Source organism: Mustela putorius, unplaced genomic scaffold (assembly GCF_011764305.1).
Source record: "Mustela putorius furo isolate JIRA1106 unplaced genomic scaffold, ASM1176430v1.1 tig00000580_pilon_pilon_pilon, whole genome shotgun sequence".
NCBI classification, from domain to species: Eukaryota; Metazoa; Chordata; class Mammalia; order Carnivora; family Mustelidae; genus Mustela; species Mustela putorius.
The window spans coordinates 2,352,108-2,379,690 of record NW_025421423.1 but is presented as its reverse complement, the minus strand read 5'-3'; the positions used below and the strand labels follow the sequence as shown (position 1 = coordinate 2,379,690).

The window sequence follows — 27,583 nt, the reverse complement described above, 5'->3', positions numbered from 1 at the left end:
CTGGGTGGCAGGCCCTAGGCATTTCTGCTTCACAGAGGCGCACAAGTGAGTGCCGGGCCTGCCTACCTCCAAGGGCCGGGCCGGGACCTCCAACAGCCACAGAGCGCTCCAGAAAAGTGCTGGGGGGCCTGCAGGCCGGCTGCCCCCAACCCGGGCCGCCGCCCACCGGCAGCAGAGGCAGGCGGAGGCGGGTCCCCGCCCTCCGAGGGGCCGCGCTTACCCGTCGGGCGAGTACTCGAGGTTGAAGACCGCGCCGTGGGTGCGGGTGCTGAGGTACACCGAGTCCGCGGGATGGATGGAACCATAGAGGTTAGTCATGGTGCGGAAATTGTCCCGCGCCGGGTCCACGAACAGTCCGCGGCCCAGGCTGCGCTCTCTCAGCCACCCGAACAGCCGGGCTCCGGGGCCACCAAGGCCGGCGCCGAGGCCGTGGCGGCCCCGGCTCCCGGCCCTGCAGTCTGGCCCGGGTCGCCGGCGCGGCGGGGAGGGTGGTGACAGCTCTCCCTGGGCGGAAGCAGCTGAGGAGTCTAGAGCTCCAGGCGGACCGAGCTCCCCAGAGCGCGCGGGCTGGGGCAGGGAGGGTGCTACGGGGCGGCGAGGGCTCCGGGAGGGCGACGGGGGAGGGGCTGCGTCAGCCCCGGGCTGCGGCGGCGCGGGCGGGGAGGGGAGCGGCCGGGTGGCTGCCACCTGCCCCGCACGGGGTGCCGGCTCCTCATCCCCCGTTCCGGCCGTCCCATCCCCTTCGGGACTACCGGGCCCGAAGGTAAACATGACCAACGCACCCGCCCCCCGCTCCCGGCCGCAGCCCCGCCGGCCGACACCTCAGCTCTCCCGCTCCAGCCACCACTTCCGGCGTGCGACCGGCTAACCCCGCCGGCTGGGAAACACGCGCCGCCCTTGGCTACCATCCGTTGGGGACCGCGAAAGCAGGGACACCGCCCACCGCGGAGGCTTTATCCCAGAGGGACCTTGACCGGCAATGACCAGCTGTATTTGAGCGCCCTGGAGAATGCCCAGGGCTCGAGCTGCACGGGGCGGTGGCACCATTCGGGCACTCCTGGGACAGTCGGTAGTTGTGAGTCATCGTAACTGCGTGCCTGGGGACGAGTGGGCCTGAAGAGTTAAAGGGGTGAACTATGATAATGTTATCCCCAACTAAGACTAAGGTCAAAAGGGGTTAGAAGTTACCATACTATGTGCGGGCCCACAAAGTAAGTGGCAAGGTGTACTGCCTACTCCGGCTGGAAGTCTAAGGACTCAGGTTCACTACTGTGCTAAAAGCCTAGGCCTGGGACACCTGGGTGATTCAATCAGTTAGGTGTGGGGCTCTCTATTTCAGCTGTCGTGATCTCAGGGTGGTGGGATCAAGCCCCTCCCTGGGCCCTGGGCTCAGCAGGGAGTGGGTTTTAGTTTCTCTCTCTGCCCTTACCCCCTGCTCGCTCTCTCGCAAATAAAAAAATCTTTAAAAAAATAAATAAATAAAGGAAAAAAAAACACCAAGTCTATACAGGGCCTGGAAAATGGGGTCTATTGGTGCCCCCTAAGTATCTATCCAACTCCCAGCTCCTGGCCAGTAGGTCAAGATTTTATAAGGCTCCTTTCTTTCCTCAGGAAAGAGCATATATCCAGCAGGAGTCACTGAGTGGAGCTGGAGACCTAAATCAAATCAACCTTACGAACAACAGAGCCCAAGGGCAAATCCTGCTTATACGTACCTGACAGGGCACAGAGGGCATGAGAGATGCAAGGCCCTTCACCACTGCTGGTAAAGATCAGTATACAGAACTTGTTTAAAAAAAAAAAAAAAAAAGAGTTAACAGGATCTGGGGTGGTTCTTGGGAAGGGAAGGAGTCTTCAGTAAAGGAAAGCTTGAGATACAAGGAAAGGTAGATAGAAGAACTGAAAATTCTTCTAGGCCTTGATCAAGAGCTGTGTTGTAGAAAGCTCACATCTGATGACTGAGGATAAACCTGGAGGATCTTTGCAGAAGAGCTATCCCGTGAGCGCAGATCTGAAGGATCTCTACAGTAAAGGAATGAGATTCAGAGGGCTGAACATTCAGCAGGTCTTCCCATCAGGAAAGTTAATAGTTCTTCGGCTCTCTAGTCCATGAGCTGAATGAAAAAAGGGCAAGAACCAAGCATCTTGAGTTCAGAATAGCAGCCATTCCTCTGGAGATATTCTCCATGTTGCCCCCACAAAAACTTAATAGAGGTCCTCTGCTTGACCCCGAAGTTATGGCCAGTAGCTGAAATTTTATGCTCTATAAAACACTGACCATTCACCAATATTATTAATTTTTAATAGGTAAAATAAAAATTTTTAAAGGTTACATATTCCAAGGTATTTAAGATGTAATTCCAACAGAAAAACACAAGCTCTGCAATGAAATTTTGTGTTGCCTCAAGAAAATCAGACTTCACGGTTGAGGCAATTTGAAATTAACATAGTATAGTTCCAAAACTGATTAAGGAATGTTCACTAACAATTTAGAGAATCTGGAAGCCAAATGGGACAAAACATTTTGTAGGTTTGCATGTACCTCTATCAGATAATGAGAATTATTCTTAAGAAAATAACAAAAAAAGACAGTCGCAGCTGTAACACAGAATGAGACATTCAGTAAGGTTTTTTGTTAAATAAGGTTTTTTTTTTTCTTATGCTTCTATTCAAAATTTGAGCTAAAAGCTAAAATAATAAATTACCATAAGGACTAAAATTCTATTGAGATGATCATGACTTTACAACCAACCCATCAGCAAAATAAACAAATAAAATAAAAATTTACTGGAAGTTAACTGAGAAGCACTAAAGATGGATTAACTCTGACTGCTCCTATTTACCCACTGTCTTTGAGAGCCTTTATTTTTTTTAAAGATTTTATTTATTTATGTGACAGAGGGAAAGAAATCACAAGTAGAGCAACAGGCAGAGAGAGAGGAGGAAGCGGGCTCCCCGCTGAGCAGAGAGCCTGATGTGGGGCTTGATCCCAGGACCCTGAAATCATGACCTGGGCCGAAGGCAGAGGCCTAACCCACTGAGCCACCCAGGCGCCCCTTGAGAGCCTTTAAATACAAGGAACTGACTGCAAATTACAGTCCATATAGACCAATTTCTATGTAACACTATTTTCAAATGTTAAAAAATTCTCAACTTCAACAGCTCAACTTCATAGATATCAGTTCATCAGGAAAGCATCCTCTAAACATCTTTGCTCTAATGTTCCTTTTAGATCACAACACAAGGAAACAACTGCCAAACATTTCCCGTAGGCCCAGGTATCACATGTCCCTGGATACTCCCAACACTTTAGGATCTATCTCACTGAGCAGGCAGGGAGCAAATTCATTTACTTTCTTCCCTATCCACTGACTAGATGTTTTTTTTTTTGTTGTTGTTGTTGTTGTTGTTGTTTTATTTGACAGAGATCACAAGTAGGCAGAGAGGCAGGCAGATAGGAGGAAGCAGGCTCCCTGCTAAGCAGAGAGCCCGATTCGGGGCTCGATTCCAGGACCCTGGGATCATGACCTGAGCCAAAGGCACAGGCTTTAACCCACTGAGCCACCCAGGCACCCCTGACTAGGTGTTTATTAAGCAATTACTTCCCCAGTAACGTAGTATGCCTGAAATACAAACATAAACCTTTCTGTTTAAGCTTTTATACTTTGGGAGCAGCAGCTGATTTACTCTTGGTATCTTTGACATCATTGTTTCTGCCCATCAAACACAATTCTTTGCTGTGAACAAGATCAACAAAATGAGCAAGGCAGCTGGACATGGCAAATAAAGCTGAAATGGCAGTGATAATCCCAAGCATCTTCTTGACTGAATCCATGCATCTCTAGCTTTTTGAAATGGTCATCTGTTATGTCATCAGCTTGGGAAATAGCAAGTGCCAACTCCAGCACTGCCTTCTCCCGAGCAGGGAGGTCAGACTTTCTCCAGTTCACATGGACCTGCAAGAGAATACTGTCAAAAGCAGAATCTCTGTTCATCATAATACAGCCAATAAAACAAAAGGTCTAACAAAATGAGAAAACCCAAAGTTAGAATAAAGAGGCAAAGTCAGGACAAAATAAACTTTCCAATGGAATATAAATCTGAAACTCTGGCTCAGCCCCACCTCTGCCAATAAGTCTTCTTTGCTCACTCCAATTACAAGCATGTCTTACTCCTCTAAATACTTAAAGCACCAAAAATCTCAGATCCAAGACTCAAACACTCTTAAGTACATAAGGACCCCAAGTCCATACTTGTTCTTATGCGTCAAGAGAAGCTTAGATAATTATCCCTTTGTCCCCAATTAATCCAAATAAGACACAATATTTGCAAAATTAATAGCTGACACTAAGCAACTACCATGTACTAAGAATGTGCTCAATGTTTCATATTCTTATTTATATCTCTTCATATTTTATCTTCTTATAAAAATCCTAGGAAGCACTATTTTTATTATTGTCCCCATTTTATTGGCAAAGAAATCAAAGCTCAGAGAATAACTAAACCAAAAGACATTTCTTAGAATTTAGGTTTTACTGATTTCCTACCTTTACACAGAAGGCCTGGTGATGCTCATTTTTCTTTTCTTTTTTTTTTTTAAAGTAGGCTCCACACCCAGCATGAAGCCCAACATGGGGCTTGAACTCATGACCCTGAGATCAAGAACTGAGTTGAGATTAAGAATCAGAAACTTTTTTTTTATAAGTTTATTTATTTTTATTATTTTTAAAGATTATTTATTTATTTGACAGGCAGAGATCACAGTAGGCAGAGAGGCAGGCAGAGGCGGGTGGGTGGGCAGGGAGCAGGTTCCCCATTGAGCAGAGAGCCAGAGCAGGGCTTCATCCCAGCACCCTGAGATCATGACCTGAGCCAAAGGCAGAGGCTTAACCCACTGAGCCACTCAGGCGCCCCAGAAGTTTATTTGTTTACTTATTTTTAATTTTTAATTTTTTAAATTAACATATAATGTATTATTAGCCCCAGGGGTACAGGTCTGTGAAGCTGAAATGTTTACACACTTCACAGCACTCACCACAGCACACACCCTCCCCAATGTCCATAATCCAACCACCCTCTCCCTAACCCCCTTACCCCAGTAACCCTCAGGGTTTTTTTGTGAGATTAAGAGTCTAAGAGTCTTAACTTAACCAACTAAGCCACCCAGGTGCCTGGTGCTCATTTCTAAGAATTAAATTAATAAGAAGCCTTGATACTAGTAAAGTACTTTATTAAGTTCTTTCATATACCTTCTCCACAACTCTGTAAGGTAGGTAAGGCAGATATCACTATCTCCAATTTACAAGTAAGGAAACGAAGGCCCAGAGAGGTTGAGTGACTTGGCCAAGGCCATACCAAAAGAGGCAGCCTTGGAATTTATACTTGGGTTTTCAATATATTTCCTAATGGGATGTTATGGCAGGCAACAATTGGCTGCTACCCAACAGCCATTTGTTCCCTCCTCCCTTGACAACAGAACCTGGATATTGTTCAGATATCAAATTGCCACCAGTTCCCAGCAAGGTTAAGTCCTTCTCCAGCCCTAGTGGGTGAATCCTAATTGGTCTAAACCACTTATGGTTATTCTTTTCCAATTCTCAGTGACTGATCTAGGAATGGCCATGTGACACCATCCTGCCCAATAAGAAGCAAGGGGAAATCAGCTGGGAGCTTTCTTCTCTTGCAAAGAGAATATAAGGAAGAGGTACACTCTCCTAACCCCTTTCAGGGTTGTGGAAAGATGTGATGTTTCCTGCTGCTATGGCCATCTAGTGAGCAGAAGCGACAAATATGAGCCCAGAGTCATCACACCAAGGAAGACAGAACCAAAAAAAATGCTAAGAACCTCATTCTGTTATATCACTTAGCCAGTGGATTAAACAACCCAGAAATCACCCTATCTCTGGATCTCTTATTCTGTGAGACACTGAACAGTCCTTACAGTTAACAACTGGATTGGATTTTCCGTTACCGGTAGTTGAAAGCACTCTGATAACAGATGCTAACAGTTCATTACTGGGCCAGAGGACATAGTATAAAGAACCATATCTATCAGCCTGGGGAAGGAATTGGGGAAATGGTAGGGAAGTAGAGAGGTATGGACAAGTGAGAATGGTACTGAGGGAGAGGCTGAGGGCTCTAAATGTTTCCCACCACAGCAGGTAGGTTTTTATTCTTTTTATATAAAGGATTTCTATACAAGATTTTGTTTGGGAAAAAATCCTCTAAGTTCTACCACCAAGTTTGAAAAATTGAAGCTTATAGCAAATGTCTATGCTGAAGAATGGTCTTATAATTTGGCAACATAGAGCACCAGCTTTAAAAAGCACCCTAAGGAAATAATTCAGGGATGTTCAAAAATATAAATGTATAAATACCTGTTACAAGTTCTAAATGTCCAAGACTGAGAGATTGCTGAAATAAATTAAAACAGCTCTATTATATAATACTATATTATGTAGCCACTAATTATAATGATGCTTTGACCTAGAGCATGTCCATGCTAACATGATCTCATTTAAAAAAAGTTACATGGGGGCGCCTGGGTGGCTCAGTGGGTTAAAGCCTCTGCCTTCGGCTCAGATCATGATCCCAGGGTCCTGGGATCGAGCCCCACATCGGGCTCTGTGCTTTGCAGGGAGCCTGCTTCCTCCTCTCTCTCTCTGCCTGCCTCTCTGCCTACTTGTGATCTCTGTCTGTCAAACAAATAAAATCTTTAAAAAATATATATTAAAAAAAAAAGTTACATGTATGGGGCGCCTGGCTGGCTCAGTCAGCAGAGTGTGTGACTCTTGATTTTGGGATTGTGAGTTCAAACCCCATGTTGGGTGTAGAGATTACTTAAACAAGGAAATAAACTAAAAAAAAAAAGAGTTACATACATAGATATACACAAAAAAAATGAGGAAGAAAACACATCAAAAATGCCAACAGTGGCTGAGCTGGGTAGAAGCAGATAATTTTTATTAATTTTGAATTTTCTGCTCACTTAATTTTTCTTATTTTTTCAACATATAATTATAGGAAGAAAAAAGGCACCTCTCACACTTAGTTTAAGCAGCTAGGATGTATCTCAGTGGGTCTATCTCCACACCATATTATAGTGCTAAAGGAAAGTATAACAAACCTCACAAGTGGGCATAAGACTGAGTAACAAAGAAGAGTTCCCAAACTAAAAGCCTATTCTTAAGAGGGAAAAAACCGTGTCCTGACTGGAATACAACTAGAGCCCAAAGGAAGGTTCTCTGTCCACAGGAAAACTTGAGCAGACCAGGCAGCCAGTTCCAGGGCTTCCACTGCAGCTGACAGTCTGCACTGGCCGACTCTCTGTAGAGGGGAGGATCTCACCTTTTCCACCTCCTCTATAAACTCTACATGTCCAAAAGGCAGGTCCTTTTTATAGGGAGTGGGGTAATGGCTGATGGGTTTGGACTTCTCTTCCTGCTCTCATAAAGGCCCAAGTTCAGGATCACCACAGGCGACTTTTCCGAAAAGCTATCTGTCACAAGGTGAAGATGAGACTGGAAGAGAAAGACAGGTTTGGTGGGTGGCTAATCTGTATACTTGGGCCTAAAGGAAAGAGGGCAAATAGGTTTTACAACTTCCACTGATTCTAAATAATCCCCTAACTTGACCGATCATGAAAAGGATTCTGGGCTCAATAAGAGACAATCCTGTAATCGGTTACTAGTGTCAGACATAGGTAGGCAATATGAGGGCATAGTTGCCCAAGTAACATTATTTGCATAGGTTAGATAAATGTTTGATCCTGGGTTCAAGTACAGAACTGACTCGAAGTCTATGTTCTTCCTGCTTTGTAGTCCTGTCTCTTGAAAAAAAAGTCTAACTTAAAAAATGTCAAAAACGGGGCGCCTGCGTGGCTCAGTGGGTTAAAGCCTCTGCCTTCGGCTCAGGTTATGATCCCAGGGTCCTGGGATCAAGCCCCCCATCGGGTTCTCTGCTTGGCAGGGAGCCTGCTTCCTCCTCTCTGCCTGCCTCTCTGCCTACTTGTGATCTCTGTCTGTCAAATAATTAAATAAAAATTTTTTTAAATGTCAAAAACTAACAATATTCTAAAGAACAGGACACAAACACATAAATTTGAATGGGGAGCCCATTTGTGTCTTTTGCCACTCAAAGCTCTAAGACGGGTACTTTTCTGAAAGGTCAGTGTGGTCAGGTTACCTATGAAAGAGTGTAATCAGATAGCCTGGGTCCCTGGATCCAAACCCTGACTTTTTTTTTAAAGATTTTATTTATTTATTTGACAGAGAGAGATCACAAGTAGGCAGAGATGCAGGCGCCGGTGGGGGGGGGTGGGCGGAAAGCAGGCTCCGTGCTGAGCAGAAAGCCCAATGCAGGGCTCCATCCCAGGACCCTGAGATCATGACCCGAGCCAAAGGCAGAGGCTTAAACCACTGAGCCACCCAGGTGCCCTTCTGAATCAATAATCTTTAAAATAAATTAAAAAAATAAAACCCTTAAACTCCAAGTCACTCTACAATCTCAGGTCTAGTCCTCCTTTTCCCCTAAACACCTATAAACATTTTCATTGTGAACCTCTGAAAAACCAGAATACTATTAAAAAGAACAACTTCCCTTTGAGGAAAGCACCATACCGGGCTTACTGGTAGTTTTGTAGGCATTGTCTTGGAACCTTAACTTAGTATTAACCACTGTATCTCTCTCCACTGGGGCAGCCGGGTTCAGCTACCATGAGGGAAAGTCAGCTCAGTAATGCCATTTGCTCTTCAAAAGAAGATGAATGTGGAAGTTTAAAACAAGGCCTGCTGTTAGCCTAATGAAGCAGCAAGAAACAGGACTATGTACTACCACAGTAAGGAGGTGCTTCATGTGACCATGGGTGAACTTTGAGAAAAGAGCCACTCTGCCCCCTTACAGTTATACTGGGCACTAAGCTCTGACAATCATCCCTGAACATCAGACACCTCTGAGACAGTGGAAAGACAGGCTTATCCTTGATTCTGGGCACTCTGCATGGCTTATTTGCTGGTTTGATAGTAAACTGAAATAAAAACAACCCAAAAGAGAGATTATTCGTGCCAATCTTTGAACCCATACTGGAGGTTCTGGATTAACTCACCAGAAACTAAAATTTTCAAGTGAAATCTGATTAGTGGGTGTTAACTCAATTGTTTTTCCCATGGGTGTACATGGGGCACAGTGGTGGCCACAAAGGCTACGCAGTTGTCTACATTTAAGTTCATTATAGGAATGTGACAACTTTTATGTGTTTGGAATCATCCATAATAACAAATAAAAAGCTATACTTAAAATTATTTTTTAAAAACCGGTAGAACAAATATACACACATACGAAAGTCTGCAAGCTGTCAATTTACAAATGTTAGCTTAAAAAGCTAACTACAGGGGCGCCTGGATGGTTCAGTCATTAAGCGTCAGCCCTGGGCTCAGGTCATAATCCCAGGGTCCTGGGATGGAGCCCCATGTCGGGCTCCCTGCTCCGAAGAAGGTCTGCTTCTCCCTTTCCCTCTCCACTTGCATGTGTTCCCTCTCTCACTATGTCTCTCTGTGTCAAATAAATAAATAAAATCTTTAAGATAAAAAAGCCAACTATGGGGCGCCTGGGTGGCTCAGTGGGTTAAAGCCTCTGCTTTCGGCTCAGGTCATGATCCCAGGGTCCTGGGATTGAGCCCCGCATCGGGCTCTCTGCTCGGCGGGGAGCCTGCTTCCTTCTCTCTCTCTGCCTGCCTCTCTGCCTACTTGTGATCTCTCTGTCAAATAAATAAATAAAATCTTTAAAAAAAAAAAAAGCCAACTATGAAAGCATCTGAGGTATGAACACGGGCACAGTACTTGACATTCTTAGGTGAGTGAATAAATGACAGTTCTTTTTACTGGTGAATTACAGTTTAAAACTTTGCTTTGTAAAAAATCAGAAACTTCATGATTCTAAAATACAGAGACTGGAAAAAAAAAATAAAATAAAGAGGCTGGGTTCCACTACCAGTCTTCACAGTATAGCACATCCCAGGAATAAAAATTAGTAAAAATACTGATGTCATCAGGGGCACCTGGGTGGCTCAGTGGGTTAAGCCTCTGCCTTCGGCTCAGGTCATGATCCCAGGGTCCTGGGATCGAGTCCCACATCGGGCTTTCTGCTCTGCAGGTAGCCTGCTTCCCCCTCTCTCTCTGCCTGCCTCTCTGCCTACTTGTGATCTCTGTCAGATAAATAAAGAAAAAATCTTTAAAAAAAAAAATACTGATGTCATCAAAATTAAAAACATGTTTCAAAAGATACTGTTACAGAAATGAAAAACAAGCCACATACTGGAAGGAAAAAAATTGTAAATCATGTATCTGATACAGGGCTTATATCCAGAATATATGTATGTTTTTAAAGATTTTATTTATTTATTTACTTGAGAGAGACTGTGCAGAGGAGTGGGAGGAGAGACAGAGGGAAGAGATAATCTCAAGCAGACTCCATGCTGAGTCTGGAGTTTGATATGGGGCGTCATCTCAGGACCGCAGAACACCACCTGAGCTGAAACCAAGAGTCAGATGCTCAACTGAGCCACGGAAGTGCCCCTATTTAGAATATATTTAACAGTATCTTATAACTCAATAAGACAGGCAGCACAATTTAAAAATGGGCAGAAGATCTGAAATAGATTATTGCATCAAATAAGATAAACAAAGCCCATTAAGCATATGAAAAGATCCTCAACATCATTAGTCATTACGGAAATGCCCAAGTAATTCCACTCCTAAGTACCCCACCCAAGAAAAATGAACACATACATCCACAGAAAGACTTGTATGCAAATGTTAATAGCATTAGTCATAAGAGCCGAAAAGTGAAAACAACCCAAACGGCCAACAACTTGTAAATGGATAAACAAAATGTGATGTATACATACAACAGAATACTATGCAGAAAAAAGAATGATTTACTAGTAATACATGCTACAAACATAGATGGACCTCAGAAACGTCATGTTGAATGAAAGAAACCACACACAAAAAAATCTCCATATTGTATGATTCCACTCCCACAAAATATCCAGAAATGGCACACCAGAGAGAAAAAGTAAATTAGCCATGGGGCTACTGTAGGAATGGGAACTAATTACAAACAGGCGTAAGGGACCTTTTTAGGGTGACCGAAATGTTGAATTTTGGTGATAGCTGCACAGCTCATGAATCTACTAAAAATCAATGAATTGTGCATTTACAGTGGGTGAAATTTATAGCATCTAAATTACACCTCATTAAAGCAGTTTTAAAAGTGCTGCATGTAACTGGCAGGGTGGGGAGCTGAAATACCACATTTGGTTTTAGAGATTTGGGGAAAGTTTCACAAGCATAGTAGAAGAGCTAATGTCTGTGCCTTTCTATAGCTGTTCAAAGGCTCTGACAACCAAGTAATGCCTAGAGCCTGGCCCAGGTGTACAGGAGATTTTGAGTTCCTCAACTTGAATGACAACGAATTTGGTGCTAGCAGACTTGTCTTAATATAAAGACAAATGGCCTGCGCAATGCTGAACTGGTCATACACTTAGACCGTAAAGGAGTTTTTTTAAAAGGTATAGTCCATCGGACAGTAAGAACAGAAGAGCAGACAACAGCAGATGAATGTTTTCAACAAATGTTTTTAAGACAGAAAATGCAAAGAGAAGTGGTAACTAGTAGAGAGGAGGTAAATCTCCACCTGAACGAGCCGCAGGTGGCCTTCGGAAGACAGGTGAGCCTGTTTGCTCCACAGGACTCCGTGGGAGGCTCAGCCCTTCAAAGCAGTCGCTATCCACTGTAAAAGGCTGATGGCTCACAGAACAGCTCCATGTCTGTACACACTTGGCCCCCCAACCCAGTCGCCAGGCTGCTATCCCCACCTCCACCCCCAAAACAATGGCTAGTTATTTTCTGATGCAATTAACTGCAGGTGAGGGTGGCTGCTTCTGGAGAGGAACCACAGGAACTTTTTTCATCTTCCCACTTTGTACCCATTCAACAGTTTTCCTACTTCCCTCCTCCCCCAGGTCCTGGCAACCACAGCTGTTTTTCCAAAGGCCTTGTAGACTTTTACCTCCACAAGGCTTTTTGAAAAACAGCTATAAGCTTGGGATTGCATCCCTTTGTTGTAATCTCAAACTATCATAACATTGTGGGTCAACTACACTCAAAAAAATTCTTTTTAAGAAAGCTTGCAGACTTTTAGAACCATTTATCTACATTATTTAAATGAAAATTAGGAATGAATTCTTGGAGGGGGGGTTCATATTACTGTTTTTCCTCTAAGATTTTTTATTTTATTTTATCTATTTGACAGAGAGAGATCACAAGTAGGCAGAGAGGCAGGCAGAGAGAGAGAGGAGGAAGCAGGCTCCCCGCTGAGCAGAGAGCCCGATGCGGGACTCGATCCCAGGGCCCTGAGATCATGACCTGGGATGGCTTAACCCACTGAGCCATCCAGGCACCCCTCCTCATACTGTTTTTAGCCTAGAGAAAAAGCCTGTTAAGTAATCCCTGAAAGACTCTGTGACATAAAATATTCATAAAGCTGAAGAAATATTTAGCAAGTTTAAGTTAAAAGTTCTTTCTGGGGGGCATCTGGGTGGCTCAGTGGGTTAAGCCCCTGCCTTCCGCTCAGGTCATGATCTCAGGGTCCTGGGATGGAGCCCCGCATCGGGTTCTCTGCTCAGCAGGGAGCCTGCTTCCTCCTCTCTCTCTGCCTGCCTCTCTGCCTACTTGTGATCTCTGTCTGTCAGATAAATAAATAAAATCTTTAAAAAAAAATTTAAAAAAAAGTTCTGGTTCTGAAACTCCATCAGACTTTCATGCAATGCCTTTTGATATACTACATTCTAGGTAAGTGTGTGTGCATGTATTTACATTTGGCAGTTTCAATATCATGTTTCCTGCTGTGACAGATTATGGGTAGTGGGCTGTGGAAACACAGACAAGGGACAGTTAGCTCCAAATGAGGATCAGAAGATATTGCCTGGAGGAGCTCAAGAGCCAGCCCAGATTTGAAGGTGAGGTTAAGAAGGGAAAGGGAGATCGGTTTGTTAAATTAAGCATTTTAAGCAGAGGGCATACATGGCTTGAAGGATGGTACAAATCAGGGCACATATGTGAGATATTTATAATTACAAGTGACTTGGTGTTACTCAGAAGAAATGAAAGTCAAAGAGAAGCGGGAGGAGGGTGAGAGGGACAGGTGAGGCCAGCTGTCACAGAAAGTCTCGTGGTTTTTTTCTTATAGTTGACATGATGCCCCCTGGAGAGTTTAGGCAGAAGAAAGGAATGGTGAAAGCTGTGTTTTTTATTTTGTAATAACTTTTTTCATTATTTTCTTCACCATGCTGAACTGTCACCAAGAAGGTATCCATTTTGCCTATCTCACACTACTTTTTCAATTATGAAAAATATAAAACAAGAGAGAATTAAAAAACCAACCCTATGCCCATCATTCAGATGCAACAACTACTAGATGTCTGTCACATTTGATTCATATACCCCTCTACTTCTTCTGTGGAAATATTCCTTTTATTGTGGTAAACATAAAATTTACCATTTTAACCATTTTTAGCCATACAGTTCCATGGCATTCAGTACACTATCACTATGCAACTGCCACCACTGTCTATCTCCAGAACACTTTTTATCTTCCCAAACTGAAACTGTTCTCATTAGACAATAACTTTCATTTTCCCCTCTCCCAGCGCCTGGTAACTTTCTGTCTCTATGCTGGATATTTCATATAAACTAAATCATATAATATGTGACCTTTTATATCTGGTTTCTTTCATTAGCATACTGTTTTCTAGGTTCAAACATACTGTAGCACTTCTCAATATCTTTTGTTCTTTTTTTAAGGAATTGAATACTATTCCATTATATAGCTATGCCACATTTTGTTTATCCATTCATCAGCTGATGGTTATTTACATTGTTTGAGCTTTTTTTTTTTCTTTTTAAATTTATTTGACAGAGAGAGATCACAAGTAGGCAGAGAGGCAGGCAGAGAGAGAGAGGAGGAAGCAGGCTCCCCGCTGAGCAGAGAGCCCGATGCGGGACTCGATCCCAGGACCCCGAGACCATGACCTGAGCTGAAGGCAGCGGCTTAACCCACTGAGCCACCAAGGCGCCCCTGTTTGGGCTTTTTGACTATTAAGAAAAATCCTTCTATGAACATTCACATGCAGATTTTGTGGAGACATAGGCTTTCCTAAAGATTTTATTTATTTGACAGAGACAGCCAGCAAGAGAGGGAACACAACAAGCAGGGGGAATGGGAGAGGGAGAAGCAGGCCTCCAACTGAGCAGGCAGCCCGATGTGGGGCTCCATCCCAGGACTCTGGGATCATGACCCGAGCCAAAGGCAGACACTTAACTGATTGAGCTACCCAGGCAATCATGGAGAAAGACAATCTTAAGCAGGTTCTACCCTCAGTGTGGAGCTGGACATGGGGCTTGAGCTCACAACCCTGAGATCATGACCTCAGGCAAAATCAAGAGTTGGACCCTTAACCAACTGCGCCACCCAAGTGCCCCTGTGTTCACTTTCTTAATGGTGACTTTGAAGCAGAAGAGCTTCTAATTTTGATAATGTCTGATTTTATTTTCCCCTTCGGGTATTTGTGCTTTTGGTGGTAACATATCTAAGAAACCACTGCCAAATCCAAGGTCACAAAAACTTACATGTTTTCTTCTAAGAGTTTATTCATCATCTTGTGTGTGGATATCCAGCTGTCTCAACACCATTTATTGAAATACTTTTCTTTCCTCAAATGAATTATCTCAGCACCCTTATCGAAAATCAGTTGCTCACAAATGTGAAGGTTTACTTCTATGTTCCAAATATTTTTCCTTGATCTGTGTCTATCCTTATGACTGCCTTATAGTAAGACTTAAAATGCCTTGTAGTAGGATTTAAAACCACAAGTATAAGTTCTCCAACTTTGTTCTGATTCTCATGTATTTTTTGTCTGCTTACTTGTTTTTGCTATTCTGGATCTCTTGAATTTCCATATTAATTTTTAAATTTTTTTTTTTTAATTTATTTAGTCAGAGAGAGAGAGCGAGAGCGAGCACAGGCAGACAGAGTGGCAGGCAGAGTCAGAGGGAGAAGCAGGCTCCCCGTGGAGCAAGGAGCCCGATGTGGGACTCGATCCCAGGACGCCGGGATCATGACCTGAGCCGAAGGCAGCTGCTTAACCAACTGAGCCACCCAGGCGTCCCCCATATTAATTTTAAGATCAGTTCGTCAATTTCTGCAATGAAGATAGTAGGGATTTTGACAGGGATTACTTTGAATCTGTTTATTAATTTAGGGAGTACTATTATCTTAACAATATTAAATCTTCTGACCCATGAATAAGAGGTACCTTTCCAATTATTAAGATATTTAATTTCTTTCAATAATGTTTTGTAATTTCCAGAGTTTAAGGTTAGTATTTTTGTTAAATTTATTCCCAAATGCTTTATTTTCCTTGATGCTACTATAAATGGAATTACTGGCTTACTTCAGTTTTCCAAGTATATAGAAATGCAACTGATTTTTATATATTGTTCTTGAATGTAGCAACCTTGCTGAACTCATTTGTTAGTTCTTTTTTTTAATCTTTTTTTTTTTTTTAAGACTTTATTTATTTGACAGAGATCACAAGCAGGCAGAGAGAGGAGGAAGCAGGCTCCTTGCTGAGCAGAGAACCCAATGTGAGGCTCCATCCCAGGACTCTGGGATCATGACCCAAGCTGAAGGCAGAGGCTTTAACCCACTGAGCCACCTAGGTGCCCTCATTTGTTAGTTCTAACAGCTTTTTTTAATGGATTCCTTAGGGTTTTCTACATATCAGATCATCTCACCTGCAAAAAGAAATAGTTTTACTTCTTCCTTCCTTCCAGTCTGGATACCTTTTATTTTTTTTCTTGCTGAACTGTTTCAGATAGAACCTCCAGTACAATGTTGAACGGAAGTGCAGAGAGCAGACATCCTTTTCTTCCTGATCTTAGGGAGAAAGCTTTCAGCCTTTCACTACTAAGTAGGATGTTAGCTGTGGGTTTTTGTAGATGCCCTGTATTAGGCTGAAGGGGTTCCCTTCTAATCCTAGTTTATTGAGTGTTTCCATCATGATAGGATGTTGAACTTTTAAAAATACTTTTATCTTTTCAGATGATAATGTGGTTTTGTCCTTTGGTATGGTATGCTAATTGATTTCAAATGTTTACATTCTTCAGATAATTCCCATTTGATTATAGTGTATAATCCTTTTTATATAATGCTGGATTCAGTTTGCTTGTATTTTGTTGAGGATTTTGTGTCTATATGCATAAGAGATATTGATCTGTAGTCTTCTTTACCAGTGTATCTTTGGTTTTGATACCAGGATAATCTTGACCTCATACAGAATGAGTTGATATGCATTCCTTCCTCTTCTTTTTTTTGGAAAGAATTTGTGAAGAATGGGTATTCTTTAAATGTTTGGTAGAATTTGTCAAGGAAGCCATCTGAATCTGGGCGGAGTCTACCTTACTGCTGTTACTGACAAGTCTGCTGATCATACAGCTTCATGAGTCGACGAGCCAGTTATCAGTGTACTGCCACAGTGCTCTAAACTCACCCTTACTGCACTGAGAAATGGATCTGAGTCTTTAAAACATTATTTCTTTGCTATCTAACATAAAGACAAGTTTTGTAGGTAGATGGCCCTGAAGAAGCATTTCAGGAGGAACAGGGTTTGCTTACTGGCTCCAGTATTTATTCTGGTATATTCCTGCAGCATGGCAGCTTCTCCAGCATTCGCTCCTGCTTCTCTTGGTGGCCAGAAGCACCCAGCAGCCAGCAGTTTTCCCTAGCACCCTAACAGGCAGTTTTGTAACAGAGACTTCCAAGAGATAGTCCCCCATGAATAGCTTTCAACAGAACCCTAGTAGTTCCAGCAAGTTCTGGAGGATGGATTTCTTTTCAAGATTTATTTTAGAGAGAGACAGAGAGAGTGTGTGAGCACAGGAGCTGGGGGAGGCGTGCAGGGGGAGAGAGAAAGAGAAGCACATTTTCTGCTGAGCACAGAACCTGACTTGGGGCTGATCCCAGGACCCTAAGATCTTGACCTGAGCTGCATACTTAACCGAGACACCCAAGCACCCCTGGAGGGTGGATTTCTAAGTAAGTTCCACTGGCACAGGTTCCCAGTGACTTCTTACTATTTAAGGAGACATGACCATGTCCTCTCCAACAAGATCTCAGTCAGGAGCAGGAAGAGACTTATTCAGATGTGCTATCTCATTACTACGCATAATGGCTGTTCCTTACATCAACAATTCTCATACTCTTTAAAGCTCTCCTTAGTTTTTGCTTGCCACGATTATTTGTGATTAAAAACACTGGTAGCGGGGCGCCTGGGTGGCTCAGTGGGTTAAGCCTCTACCTTCGGCTCAGGTCATGATCCCAGGGGTCTGGGATCGAGTCCCGCATAGGGCTCTCTGCTCAGCAGGGACCCTGAATCTCCTCATCTCTCTCTCTCTGTCTGTCTCTCTGCCTATTTGTGATCTCTCTCTCTGTCAAATAAATAAATAAAATCTTTAAAAAAAAAACACTGGTAGCAAGAAGATTCACTTGTAAGTTATAAATACAATTAAATTCTTTACTTGAAAAAAGACACTAACACTACTTACATGGATTCTCAATTTCTGTATTAAATCAGCATGTAGTTCATTTTTAATTTGAAAAAGACTAAAAAAAATCTTTTTTTAAAAAGATTTTATTTATTTGACAGAGATCACGAGTAGGCAGAGAGGCAGGCAGAGAGAGAGGGGGAAGCGGGTTCCCTGCTGAGCAGAGAGCCTGATGTGGGGCTTGATCCCAGGACCCTGAGATCAGGACCTGAGCTGAAGGCAGAGGCTTTAACCCACTGAGTCACCCAGGTGCCCTAAGACTAAAAAAATCTTAATGGTTCACTCAAATAACACATTCTTTGGGACATCCTCCTTCCCACAGAGTGGTAACCATTTCATCCTCTCTACCCTTGGGACTGACTCCCTAATCAGGTTGTCACAGCCACGATAACCCTTGATATTTTCATATGGAGAGAGCAAACTCCTCCACGGCAGGGGCCATGATTCAGGTGCCTCCTCAGCTCATTTCCTGACTAGTGTTACTGATTGAGAGGAAAAAACAACCCCTCCCCCAGCCCCCGCCTGGTGCCTGGGTGGTTCAATGGGTTGGGTGTCCAACTATTAATCTCAGGTCTTTTTTTTTTTTTTTAGTTTTAGTTTAGTTTAGTTTTGTTTTTGTTTTTGGTACGTATGTATGTATGAGACTGAGAGAGAGCACACTAGTTGGGGTTGGGGGAGAGGCAGAGGGAGAAGCAGACCACGCCCCCCCTCCTCCATCAAGCAGGGAGTCCCAGGCAGGGTTGGATTACAGGATCCTAAAATCATGACTTGAGCCACAATTAAGTGTTGGAGTTTTAACTGACTGAACCACCCAGGCACCCTCGCCTCAGGTCTTGATCTTAGGGTCTAGTCCAAGCCACCACCCAGCTTGGACCCTACTTAAAAAAAACTAAACAAAACCACCTAATTTCACCCGTCGACAAAGAAAAGCAACACTTCTCAATGTGCAAAGATTTCTAAAGAGGAAGTTTTGGGAAATCGTCTTGAAGGCTCCGGTCCAGCCCAACCTTTCCAAATATCAATCTGGTAATTTTGCGTTAGAAAATCCTGAAGGTGGGGAGGTGTGCGCCACAAGCAATTGAGGGCACCACCACCCTTAGAGCTCGGCTCTATGAGGGCCGTCTCCAAACAGGGAATGGGCCTAATCCACCTGGGCCCATCTTATGGGAAGCCCTGACGCTGGGGCCCACAGCTAAGCTTGCTCTCCACCCGAAAGGGCCTGCATTAACTGCATAGCCCAGCCTCCTCTGCATTCCCCAGCCCCACCACCGCTTCTGCATCCAGAAACAGCAGCACGCGCCGTTGGGAAATGTGAACTTCGTAACCGCGACCCAACCAGACCCCGGGGTTGAACCTCAAGTCGCGAAAGTGACTGCAAGGAGCGTTAAGGCCTTCCCACACTCGCCGAAGGCCGCGGCTCTCCACTCCCCCGCACGCTGGCTGACCTCCGCAATCCCCAGGCCCTGACGGCCACGCCAAGCCCTGCCATGCACTTTTACTCACCAGCTGCCGCAGGGCACCGAAACAGCGAAGCACAGTCACGCGGCTCAAAGGAAAGGCGACGTTCCCGCGCGCCCAGCTGTCTGCACCCGCCCCTTGGAGCTGAGGCCTGCCCCTTCCGGCCCCAGCTTCCGGTCTCCCAGCGACTGCCCACCTCTGGACCTCAGGTTTCTTTTGTTTACTTGGGAATGAACCAGGTGGTATTCACGTGCCGCCCCCAAAAGGTGGTGGGCTTTAAAGGCCTCCTTTGCCAGCTTTGGGCCAACTTTTTCCCAAAGATTTCTCTATCAGCATGGTGTGTGCAAGGGACAATCCTGGGATCATTTCCTGACCCCTCTCTCCGCTTGGGCCAGACCGGAGGCCACTGAGCCGACTTTGGGCATGGCCTTGGACCAGCCACGATTCAGGCGTTGTTGGTCATCGGATACCTACTGTTTGTAGGTCCTATAGAGCTGGGTCGAAGTAGGGAGGAGGGAAAAAAATCTGCATCATCCCTCCTGTCAGGGTAACCGATCAAGATAGTCTCCTACAACAATCTGACTGCAAAAGAGCAAAAGCTACGTTTCAGTTGTTCTCTTAATACTGTCTTACTCAGTTGGCTCGCCAGCATTTTCCCCAATTTGTAAGGTAAGTTAGAGATGATCTGTCTTAAACGTCCCTCAAATCTAAAAATTCATGTTGGAAAGCCAGAGCGTCAAAGAGATAGGCAAAGCCAGGGCCTCCCAGTCCCCAGAAACAGTCAACTCTCCTGCGGAATTTGACCAAGCCCTAACTGGAGATGCTAGTGTACAAAGGAAAACAGGGATTTCAAGTAAGAGCAGCCCTGATGTGCTGTGAATCTGGAATTCATAGAATTCCATTGGAATTGGGCAACTAGCGTGGTTCGGGGAATGCAGCTCAGGGAATGTAGCCGCAAGGCTTTAATTGCAGTTACTGATTTCCCCAGGCAATGTAGGGGTAGCTCAATTATGTGGAAATGCTCATGTGTATGTGTATATTTTCAGGGGGGGAAGTCTGCAGAGAAATACACAGCAAAATGTTAATATGCATTCATTCATCAGGTACTACCTATTTAGGTGTTAGACCCTGGGGTAAAAAGTGAACTAGCTCATAGCCTAGTAGGAGACAAATGGGGGGCAAGACTAACACCTTTTATTTTCTTTGTATTCTTCTCTTTGTTTTACACAATGTGAATAGATATCTTCTCTAGCAAACACCAAAAAAAAAAGGTTTTATTTTGAGAAAAGAAAATACTTTTCCTTCTTAGGGCGCAGTCGGAAGGAAAGGCTCAATCCCCAAACCCCTCTGCTCAGTTTTCAGAGTTCCCACGGAATCATACGTAGGAGCGTCTTAGAATCCTGCGATGCAATCCGAGACAGCAGAAGTGAGGGATCTGCCACCGCCTTAAGCCGTGGTTCTCGTATTGTTCTGCAGAAAGGCTGCGAGACGGGAGACGGGCGAGAGTCATAATCACAACCACCTCGATCGGACCCTAGCGCACACCGAGCAGGTTTCACAGACGTGGGTTCCACACCGATAGGTCGCTACTACCGGAAACGGAAAGCCGTGAACAGGCTGGCGATTGGACGTGGGGCCGGAAGCGGAAGCTGAAAATTGCGTTTGGTGGCTCCCGATATGGCTGAGGCGGGGGGTATTACGACCGAATCCGTTGCGGGAGACCGGGCGCGGGCGGCGCGCACCATGCTAGATCAGGTGGTACTCCCGGGTGAGGAACTGCTGTTGCCCGAGCAGGAGGACGCTGAAGGCCCAGGAGGTGCTGGGGAGCGACCGCTGCGCCTGAATGCGGGGACGCGCTCCCGGGGACGCGTTGTGTGCGGCCCCGGCTTGCGGCGCAGTGGCGACCGCCTGCTGGTCACCAAGTGCGGCCGCCTCCGTCACAAGGAGCCCGGCGGCGGCAGCAGTGGCGGTGGCGTTTACTGGGTGGACTCACAGCAGAAACGGGTGAGTTGGGACTCTGGAGAGGTGGTATGGCCGTTGGAGTGATATCCTCGCTCTGGGAAGCGGCGGGCGCGGGGGGGTGGGGTGGGGCGTGGACCTCTTTGTTAATGCTAGTCTAGAGCCACGGTGCCCTCCTCTGCATCCCCTTTAGAGCACTGTGAACAAATGAAACAAACGTAGCCTGAGAAGGGCGACCAGGAGAGAAAGGAGACTAGAAATCTTGGCGTGTAAGAGTTTAAGGATTGTAAAATACGGTCATTCATTCAAAATCTCAAAGGCCAGGGAGCACCAGACCTATTTTTTGGAGTCCCAAACGGCAGAAATCCAGACTCAGTGAGTGGATGTTCCAGGGAGTTAAATTTCTCTTAGAATAAGGACTTTAATATGGGAAAAACTGTGTAACAGTGAAATAAGCTTCTTCGGTTGTAGGATCCCCTGTACGACTGGACTTACTACGCCAACAGAAGCCCTAGGGACTTTCTTTCTTTCTTTTTTTAAGATTTTATTTATTTATTTGACAGAGATCACAAGTAGGCAGAGAGGCAGAGAGAGAGAGGAGGAAGCAGGCTCCCTGCTGAGCAGAGACCCTGATGCGGGACTCGATCCCAGGACCCTGAGATCATGACCTGAGCCGAAGGCAGCGGCTTAACCCACTGAGCCACCCACGCGCCCCCCTAGGGACTTTCTGATAAGAATGCAAGACGTATGGGAATACTGGCTGAAATGAACAGAGTATTAAAGCTGTAAAGAGAGTTAATGATGTGATTGTTTTACTGAGAGTAACATATGATCAGATTTGTTGTTGATTTGTATTAATTTGTAAGCTTAAATTTAAAAATATTCTAAATAACTCTAATGACAGTAAAGTAACCACTAAGAACTTCCTGAAGATACCTTCCAAGATATCTTGGAAATGATTACCATTTATGGCTGTTTCTTCATTCTGTTTTCTTCTGTAGTATGTCCCAGTGAAAGGAGACCATGTGATTGGCATAGTGACAGCTAAATCTGGAGATATATTCAAAGTGGATGTTGGAGGGAGTGAACCAGCATCTTTGTCTTACTTGGCATTTGAAGGTGCAACTAAAAGAAACAGACCCAATGTGCAGGTAATGATGGGAGCCTTTGGTTTCAAAAATAGGAAAAATAGAACAATATCCAGAAGCCTGCCTGAATTGTCTCCTAAGCATGACCTATTTTCCCAGTTGGTGTGATCTCTGAACATCTGTGTAATCACTTCAGGCTCCACAAGTTCCTTCCAGTGTTCTAGCCCTGGGTCCAGAGTCACATACTTACTTTACATTGGCTATCCTGGGGGTGGTTTCATGTCTACTGAGTTGAAAGGTTATATTTCTTCACTCTGTTGTTATCTGTTATGTCCATATTCACTGGACAAGTAAGCCATAGGCTTGGGGAGGTAGGAGGGGTAAGCAGTGCAGATCACCATATCAGCCAGCCATGCAGCCTGAATGTTAAGTCCTGGGACTGGCATCTCACAACTTAAGTCACATCCCTGTTTCCCAATAATCTCTTCTTGGAGCTGACAAAGGGGCAGTCTTGATACCTCAGGTTTTCCTATTTGGAATTTTCAGGTAGCATAGCCACACTTTGTCCATCCAGAAATTTGATGGTTTCTTTGCCCCTTCTCACTAACATTTCATTTGTCTTTAGTTGCTTAATCTTTACTGATCCTCTTTGTTTCTATCTCTGATGTTCTATTCATTCATCCAGTTCATCCATGTATATCCCATTTTGCAAGTTTAGACCTTAGCTACTTTTGCTTTTTTCAAGATTTCATTTATTTGAGAGAGAAAGAAAGCATGAGCACGAGCAGGGGGACAGTCAGAGGGAGAGGGAGAAGCGGAATTTCTGCCGAGCAGGAAACCTGATTTGAGGCTCGATCCTAGGACCCTAAGATAATGACCTGAGCTGAAGGCATCAGCTTAACCTACTGAGCCACGCAGGCACCCCCAGACCTTAGCTACTTCTTGACCAGACTTGGTCAGTGACCTCATTAACATCCTTGCTTGTACACTTTTGTTCTTCCATCCAGGCTTTTGAGAGCTAACAGTCTCAAACAATTCCCTTTCTCAAAAAAAGAGAAAAGTTAAGTTTCTTTGAAGCCTACAGATTTTATTGGCATTATACTCCAGAAGTCTTTCCCCCATCTGTAATTATATCTTCTATGTAGCCATGCTTGAACTGTCCCCCTTCCTGAACTATTCAGTAGCACTACTGAATTCCTAAGTCCCTGCTCTTGTACCTTTCCTTATGCTGTTGCCTCTATCTGGATTGCTTTTTCCCCTTAGCCTTTGGAACACATGCTCATTTTTTGATAACAAGGGTAAACACCACCACCATTGTAAAACCATTCTTCATCTACAGTCACCTTTCTTATAACTTTAGCGCTTACAAAGTCTTAAATGAACTTTCTTATATATATGTGTGTATATATATATATATATATATATATATATATATTTATTTATTCTTTTTTTTTTTCAAAGATTTTATTTATTTATTTGACAGAGAGAAATTACAAGTACACTGAGAGGCAGGCAGAGAGAGAGAGAAGGAAGCAGGCTCCCTGCTGAGCAGAGAGCCCGATGCGGGACTCGATCCCAGGACCCTGAGATCGTGACCTGAGCCGAAGGCAGCAGCTTAACCCACTGAGCCACCCAGGCATCCATATATATATATTTATTCTTAAAGATTTTATTTATTTATTTGACAGAGATCACAAGTAGGCAGAGAAACGGGCAGGGGTGGGGGGGAAAGCAGGCTCCGCACTGAGCAGAGAGCCAGGAACCTGGGATCATGACCTGAGCCAAAAGGCAGAGGCTTTAACACACCGAGCCACCCAGGTGCCCCTGAACTTTGTTATTTATATGTATATCCCCAGTGTCCTCCAAGACCAAATGCTTCTGAAATACAAAGAATGTTTTTGTTTCTCTTTAGTTGCTAGTCATCGAGGAATAATAGATACAGAACAGAACAAGTTCTCTCTCCTCTCTTCCTTTTGTTTCATCATTTTGAAGTTCAGCTCTTAAGTGTTTATTTCTTTGAGAGCAAGAGAAAGTGGGGAGAGGGAGACTCTCAAGCAGATCTTACACTGAGGGCAAGAGTCCTCTGGGACTCGATCTCACAACCCTGAGATCATAACTTGAACCAAAATCAAGAGTTGGGTGCTTAACTGACTGAGCCACTGGCACCCCATCTGAGTTTTTTAAGTTTTGCATGAAGTATCAGTGAATTACCATTGTTCATTTTACTTTGAAAAATTTGTATGCCAAGAGTTTCCAATCTTCTGTAATTCCCTAGGATAGTGCTGTCTTCTAGAACTTTCGTAATGCTGGTGTTTTGCATCCACACTCACTGGTTATGGTAGTCACTAGCCACATGTAGCTGTTGCGCTCTTGAAATATGGCTAATGCAATTGAGGAACTGAATTTCAAATATCTAACTTTAATTAATTAAAATATAAGTTTAAATAACTACATGTGGGTAATGTTTACTATATCAGATGGTATAACCCTAGAGGATGTTATCTTTGAGATAGCTCCCAGTTTGAAGAGGGTACACCTCTTAATGTTGCCTTATTATTTTTTTAAACAGATTTTATTTGTGAGAGAGAGCCTGAGCACAAGTGGGAAGAGCGGCAGGCCAGAGAAGCAGTTTCCCTGCTGAGCAAGGAGCCAGATGTGGAACTCAATCCCAGGACACCATGATCATGACCCAAGCGAAAGTCGGATGCTTAATCTATTGAACCACCCAGGCATCCCTTCATGTTGCGTTTTTTAAAGACTCAACTCCAGAGTGTGGGTATTCTGGAGGATAGTTGGTCAGTTAGCTGCAGAAATATCAAGGGTTGGCATTGCTGCCTATGAGAAGGAACCGTAGCAGCACCATAGAATGATTTACGGAGAGGCGCCTAGGTGGCTCAGTCAGTTAAGCATCTGCCTTTGGCTCAGGTCATGATCTCAGGGTCCTGGGATGGAACCCCAAGTCGGGCTCCCTGTTCAGTGGGGAGTCTGCTTCTCCACCCCACCCCCACCCCCGCTCATGCACTCTCTCAAATAAATAAAATCTTACCCAAAAAGGGAGGGGGGTTGTGATTTGCTGAGAGGAAATGAACTGTTTTCAAATTATCATTTTAGGTTGGAGATCTCATCTATGGCCAATTTGTGGTTGCTAATAAAGATATGGAACCTGAGATGGTCTGTATTGACAGCTGTGGACGAGCCAGTGGAATGGGTGTGATTGGACAGGATGGTCTGCTTTTTAAAGTGACTTTGGGCTTAATTAGAAAGTAAGTCCTTCTGGTTCGCCTATCTTCTTTTATAATTACACCTTCTTGGAAAGTTGACTCATCTTTGGAGATTCTTTGTAAAAATGTCTGAACATCCTCAAAGTTAAAAATCAGTGTCCATTCTTAGCACAGTTACAAACGCATGCATTTAGTCCCATTCTCTCTTCATGTGAATACATTAAATTCACATGCATCTGGTGGTATAGTTTTTGTGTTGATATGTATGGAGTCTGGGCTTCTCTCTCAGAAAGTCTGCTGTTCCGTATAGCTGTTATACTCAATCCAAATATGAAAACTGGCATTTCCTCCTCTTAAGTTATTTACATACAGATGCAATTTACAATTGGACAAAATGACCAGGTTTTTCTAGTAATGGGGGTCAAATGCAGGTGGGCTGATGTGCTCTAAAAGCTTATGTATACATTCACATAAGGCTCCTGCTATTCTGTCCTGTTAGATTTAATAGTTCCCAGAGGTAGATTCTGTTAGGTAGTTAGACCTTTACCTACCAAAAGCTGTGCCCTATGAAAGAACTTTACTCCTAGAGCCCCTGAGCCTCAGAGCTCAGTGTTGGATCCTCTCTTTCTTACTTATTCTGATTTGGACAATTAATTTAAGACAGAGAAGCATGTTATTAGCCAAGCAGCACCCTTGTAGTTTGAAAGTCAATGCTTCTCTCCCAAGTACTGAATTTAATACCAGGGAATAACTTACATGGTCAGGAAAAGAAGCTTAAACTGTTCTTTTAGAACCAAAGATGATAATAAAGCTGTGATTCTTAAGCCTAGAAAAAAAGATGCTCTGACAGTATATGGAAAGAATTTTATACATTTTTTGTCAAGTTGGTGACACAGGGAGTTTGATTTCTTTGTAGAGGATAGAACCCATTGTTGTGACTTACAGTATTTCACAAATAGGTATATAAAAGATGAATTAATACATCCAAAGTGTGATTGGATGAAAGGGGGCAGCAAAGTCATGTGCCTTGTTTTTGGATGAGGGTGGGATTTTGAATAACTGTGGAGAACTGTCCAGAAACTAGGAGTCTTCTTTTAAAGGAGAGTTGGGTCACATCCTACCACTTTCTTAAATTTAGTTTTCTTTCCATCTCCTCACCAGGCTCCTGGCTCCAGACTGTGAAATCCTACAGGAAGTGGGAAAACTCTACCCACTGGAAATAGTATTTGGGATGAATGGAAGAATATGGGTTAAGGCAAAAACCATTCAGCAGACCTTAATTTTGGCAAACATTTTAGAAGCTTGTGAACACATGACAGCAGATCAAAGAAAACAGATCTTCTCCAGATTGGCAGAAAGTTAGATGGAATTTTTTATGGGTCAGTTGACCCAAGAGACTATGGGTTTCCTGGCGAAAATTTTTTCAGGGGAACCTCTCCTCATTAAATGTTCAGAAGACAAAATGTGAATGTACATATTGTCTTATCAGAGTCCTTATTTTTATAAAAATGTTACTATTTGCCACCCATGTTCTTGTGGGTGAGAAAAATCATTATATAATAATGATGTATTTTTTTCTTTACAATAAAGTTTACTAAAAATATTATCGGTTTTTTTGCTGTTAATTCCTTTAGGTTTGCTAAAGTGCAGCTTTTATAATACACTGGAAGTAAGCATTAAAGTAATTATTTTCTGATAATAGTGAAGTATGTTCACCAAAGAAAATGTAGGATACATAAAGAAGCAAATAGACTATAGATAGTCTATGTATTTTTCAAATAGATATTACAGGATTCTACTTTATATGCTACTTTGTAATGTACTCTGTCCACTTCAAACAACATTTAATTTTTCATGAGTGCTATTGAAAAATGCAATAGTTGTATTTCATTTTCATGTTACAGGATATTTTGGGTATATCCAGTTTTCTGTTCTATAAATAACACTGATGAGGATCTTGAAGCCAAGTCCAAAACTACATGTCTAGGTTTTGAAAAAATGGTAGAGGTGATAGAGTTGGAGAGGAAATTCTTCCATGCTTTTTGGAGTTTTAAGCAAAGCCTTTAGAGGTGAAAATGAAGCCTGGCAGATGATCCAGGTCAGTGTTCTGGGGGTGGCAGAGACCTCCCTGAGAGTATGAATTACCCCTGAAGCCTAGCCAGAGGAGGTCCCTTCTTGGATGACAGAGATTATA

General features: G+C 43.7%; 2 protein-coding genes across 3 annotated transcripts in view; one reads left to right on the top strand and one right to left on the bottom strand.

The window, feature by feature from the left end:
* The window catches only part of DCAF10 (DDB1 and CUL4 associated factor 10), a 47,601-nt gene extending 46,732 nt beyond the window's left edge, over positions 1-869 (bottom strand). For both annotated transcript variants that reach the window (XR_006607182.1, XM_004747639.3), the window contains exon 1: positions 221-869. Coding sequence is in view for 1 of the 2 variants with exons in the window: in XM_004747639.3 (XP_004747696.2) it covers positions 221-771 (551 nt within the window). In the remaining variant the exon portion in view is untranslated. The remainder of the gene's footprint in view (positions 1-220) is intronic.
* EXOSC3 (exosome component 3) lies at positions 239-26,992 on the top strand. The gene is made up of 5 exons (XM_004747640.3): positions 239-309; positions 20,477-21,125; positions 22,082-22,231; positions 25,280-25,431; positions 26,551-26,992. Exons 2-5 carry the CDS (start codon positions 20,799-20,801, stop codon positions 26,750-26,752), a joined length of 831 nt encoding a protein of 276 aa, XP_004747697.1. The 5' UTR covers positions 239-309; positions 20,477-20,798; the 3' UTR covers positions 26,753-26,992.
* Positions 26,993-27,583: the final 591 nt, after the last annotated feature.

Excerpts from the sequence above, each read along its gene's own strand:
- EXOSC3 (XM_004747640.3), top strand. The coding sequence starts at position 20,799 with ATGGCTGAGGCGGGGGGTATTACGACCGAATCCGTTGCGGGAGACCGG. Across the intron at positions 22,232-25,279 it reads GAAACAGACCCAATGTGCAG|GTTGGAGATCTCATCTATGG; the intron begins GTAATGATGGGA and ends TTATCATTTTAG. Across the intron at positions 25,432-26,550 it reads ACTTTGGGCTTAATTAGAAA|GCTCCTGGCTCCAGACTGTG; the intron begins GTAAGTCCTTCT and ends TCTCCTCACCAG.